Raw genomic sequence first — 4,531 nt, 5'->3', positions numbered from 1 at the left:
TGATTGTGAGTAAGTACGTTACCTTGTTTGTTTCGTGGAACAACTAAAATCCAAACAAAAGGTCTGCAATGCAACTATTTAATTTAAACAGTCCTGGTAAAAAAATAATAAGAAAAAGGTACCTCGAAATTAAGGTCATGATAAGATATAACACATTTCTTGTGCAAATTCACTTTAATTTAAGTTTTGTCTCATGTGCCCACTTGAACCAAACCATGTGCAACTTGCATGGGCTCTGTGTGAAGGCTATAGGCCCTATACAGTATTTGAACGTCTACATGCATGCCTATCGCCTATCTTGTGCTTGTAATCGACAAACCAACAATAAACCATTCAAAAAGTGTTACATTTATAATAATGTCAATAAAAACAATGCAGCCTATCAACTTGCAGGAAGCAATATAATCGTGTGTGAATGAAAATATCCCATGAGTCCCTTCTCCACTAATCCTCTGCCTGTCCTTTATCTCAGGACCCGCCACGGTCAGAGTAAAGCTCTGAGCTGAACACTGCGATGCATCGGATGCTCGACTAGACCGTAGACGCGATAGCAGTGGATTAGTTTATCTGTAGGTTTAGTTTGATAGTGTAGTGCTACCTTATTGGCGAGAGAAACATGAATAGAACTGTTTTTTGTTGCATGGCGTTGCTTTGCCTTCCGAGGCTGTCCAGCTCATGTCCAGTACAGTGCACCTGCTATTTCCACAAATTAAACGACGGCTCTAAGGCAAGGTAAGAAATGAACTGATTTTTTATTTTATATATAGGCCTAGCCTATGCATTTTTTCATTATTGTTTATTTTCAGATATTCCACATTCCTGTGTTAATTCGGACTTCATTGCAGTGTATAAACATTGAAATTCAGGGCAGCTCTCTCTTCAATCACCATGTAGAGGATTAACTTGCAGTTTCCCCTTTAATCTCCTTTGCTTGTTACTGTAGTGAAGTATACTAGTTTTTCCCTTCCTGAAATATACAGTAATAATAATAATAATTAAAAATGTTTTTTAACACTTATTTTTTGACCTACCCCATATAAAAAAATATGTGCTTGCTGTAAATGTGCAGTGAGTGATTTTCTTTTGTTAAAACAAGTGTTAAATAGCTCATATATATAATTAGGATAGCAATCATTGATATTGTTTGTCTCTCCAGCTTTTTAGTGAACAGAAAATGCATTTTCAGGTCAGGATGCCAGGGATGAACAAGTGAAACTGGAAGTGATGACACAACGAAATGAGCAGATTAAATTGAAACTGGAACACAATAAAACTGAAGCTGAAAAATGGGGATTGGGTGAAATTGGCAACCCATCTGAACATGTATTTTCTGTTAAAGAGATGAAGAGACAGCTATTGAACAAACACTTGAATATGAATGTAGAGCTTCAACCTTTTCACAAAAAATATTATATATATTCACTTACACTACCTTTAAATATAGATAACACCCTCTTTCCCTTTTGTATTAAATATCTGTTTTTTTTTCTAGGAGTGTGCTTTGCAATGATCCAGAAATCACTGTGGTCCCTCCAAATTTTCCTACGGACACATCAAAACTACGCATTGAGAAGACTGCAATCACCAGGATTTCAAGAGACAACTTCCACTACCTAAACGACTTGGAGTTTTTGTGGATGTCTTTCAACTCGCTGAACTCGTTGAACGCGGGCAGTTTCCGAGGTCTGCTCAGCTTGGACGAGCTGAGGCTGGAGGGCAACGCCCTTACGACCTTTCCCTGGGAATCTCTGCCCGACATGCCCAATCTGAGGCTCCTAGACCTGCACAACAATAAAATCTCCTCCATTCCCGCCGACGCAATCGCTTACATCAAGAACATCACCTATCTGGACTTATCAAGCAATGCTCTGACAACCATTCCCTCTGAAGTCCTCACAACGTGGCTGAGTGTGAAGCCGACTCAGGGCACAGATTCGTCCAAACTAATTCTCGGTAAAGCCTGAGTTATACTGGGTTGTTTCGTGGAATTGTGTTTGGCTGGCACCAAAAATAGCAGATCTACACTCTCACATTGCGTCACAGCCTTGAGTCTCAAGTGCGACATAATAGGTCACCGGAAAGTATTCTTTTTTTAAGCCACCTTGCCTTGCCAGTGGGTTATATAATGTACAGTCAGCATTTAGAATGAGGATTAGTCTTATTATAGTAATTGCATCCAATCTATTGAGTTGTCACACTTGGCCTATAGCCATCGGTGTTTGTTTTTGCTTGTTCAAATTGTATTTTCCCTTAACATAAATGACACGGCATGCTTGGTGTCCCCTGCAGGTCTCCATGACAATCCGTGGCTGTGTGACTGCAGGCAGTACGACCTGGTCCAGTACCAGAAGTCCCCCTCGTCCTCTCTGGCTCTCATTGACACCAGGCTGCGGTGCGCGGACCCAGAGGGCCTCTCTGGGGTGCTCTTCACAGGAGTGGAGCTGCAGAGGTGCCAGGGGCCCCGTGTGCACACCGCCGTGGCCCACGTGCGGAGCTCCGTGGGCAACAATGTTCTCCTGCGCTGCGGCACCGTCGGGGTCCCCATTCCGGAGCTCTCTTGGTCCCGTGCTGACGGCAAGAAAATGAACGGCACCGGTGAGTTCATTTAAACTCATTCCAGACGGACATGGGTGTTTTGACTGTGAATAGATCAATATGTTTATTCTCATCAGTCATGGACCATATCTGACCCCAATCTTATTTTTCTGTTTTTCAGTTCAGGAAGAGATTTCAAAGGAGGGAATAATTTGGTCGATCCTCAGCGTGCCCGCTGTCTCCTACCATGACTCTGGGAAATATGTGTGCAAAGCCACGAACCTCGTGGGAACGGCAGACGGCGTGATTTCCTTGGTTATTGGTCCTGACACGGCCAGGAGACCGAGCAGGGGAAACAAAGCTGGAGCCATTGGAGGAAGGGCAGCATACCATGAAAAACCTATGGCCAGATTTGTACCTCCACTAACCACCACTGTTGCTCAGCCCATCATTGAACCTCTCAACCGCTATGGTGTTTCTGACGCCGGTGCGGATGGGAAGACCGGCACGCCTAAAATGGTGGTGGAGAAGAAGGAAGCTCTCGGCAACATTGCGGCCAATGCCTCGTCCTTACAGGCGGTTCCCGAGAGAAGGATAGTGCGATCTGTGAAGGTGATCGGCGACACTGACCACACGGTCTCTCTAAACTGGCGAGCCCCTCTTGCCACCAACATCACCGAATTCAGCGTCCTGTATGCCGTGTTTGGCGACAGGGACATGCGGCGGATCGTCGTGGATGCAGGAAAGAACCGGATCACCATCGACGGCCTCGTGCCAAAGACAAAGTACATTGCCTGCGTCTGCGTCAAGGGCCTCATCCCGAAAAAGGAGCAGTGTGTGATTTTCTCCACTGATGAGGCAGCCAGTGCCAGCGGCACTCAGAAGCTCATCAACGTGGTGGTGATAACCGTGGCGTGCGTAATCGCCGTCCCGCTGACACTGATTGTCTGCTGTGGCGCCCTAAAGAAACGCTGCATAAAGCTGCTGGGAAGGGAGCCCAAAGACATCGAGGACACCTATGTCACGTTTGAAACCATTGCTCCAGGGACCAAGGGCAAAGGTGGTGTGGAGGGGGATCAGTATCTCAACAGAATGAATCAGTCTGAATCCAACAGGCTGATCTCTGCAAGGTCGAGCGTGGATTCACAATCCACGGCCCGGACTGAGGGGGCCCCAAACGAATACTTCTGCTGATACCAAATGTATGCCTCAGCTGGTTCCTGGGATGTCAGAGGCTAACACTACTGTGCTCAGAAGACTTGACCACTTCACTTATTTTGAAAATAGCTGATCTAAGAGCTCACAACACATCGCTGCATGACGTGCAAGTTATGAGCTTGTAGATTGGCCTTTTTAATGACAAAAGTGTTATTTTTTTATTTTTTTATATTCCTGTAATGGAATTACAGGAGAATTGGGACGCTATAGGTTTAAAAGGAGTAGTTACTTATTTTATATACACACTCATCATGGATATTTTTTAGTTTTTGTCACATTCCTGGGACAATAATTTGATGACCGGGTCATCGTTAAATAGGAGACTCATTAGGAAACTCTTACCTACTGGAAACTCCACCAGTCATCAAATTATTGCCTTACGCAAATATTAATAATAATAATTATAAAATAAATAAATAAATCTGTCACTTTTGGGGTGAATTACTATTTTAAAGTGGTTAATGAACATGCATAACTGTTAGGCTCAGGTCTATCGTATCTGTTAATTTCCAGCCAAGTGGGAATACAGGCCGCCTTTTGATGAGGTGAACTGTAAGAAAAGGGAAATGTATAATTCGTTGCTGTCGGGAGGAAACCTAACTCCATTTTTGAGGTTTTAGATTTTTTGTTTTGCATAAATCAGTGCTATTGAACACCCTTTATGTCTGTGTGTTGTTTCAATATTGAACCAATGGAAAGTAGTAAAAAACGCTTTGGACAAAACCTCTTAACTCCATTGGACCCTCAAACTGTCTGCTAAAGCAACTAACTCAAACTG

General features: G+C 43.7%; 1 protein-coding gene across 1 annotated transcript; it reads left to right on the top strand.

The window, feature by feature from the left end:
- Window positions 1-640: 640 nt before the first annotated feature.
- Window positions 641-3,729, top strand: lrit1b (leucine-rich repeat, immunoglobulin-like and transmembrane domains 1b; the record flags this gene model as incomplete). The annotated part of the gene is made up of 4 exons (XM_083787474.1): window positions 641-732; window positions 1,493-1,953; window positions 2,290-2,595; window positions 2,717-3,729. The coding sequence occupies 4 exons, from the start codon at window positions 641-643 to the stop codon at window positions 3,727-3,729; spliced, it is 1,872 nt and encodes a 623-aa protein (XP_083643600.1).
- Window positions 3,730-4,531: the final 802 nt, after the last annotated feature.

The sequence above is a fragment of the Protomyctophum parallelum genome, assembly GCF_964188405.1.
Source record: "Protomyctophum parallelum genome assembly, chromosome: 17".
Classification (NCBI taxonomy): domain Eukaryota; kingdom Metazoa; phylum Chordata; class Actinopteri; order Myctophiformes; family Myctophidae; genus Protomyctophum; species Protomyctophum parallelum.
Note: the sequence above shows the minus strand (reverse complement) of the source record. Positions and strands in the feature narration are given on the sequence as shown.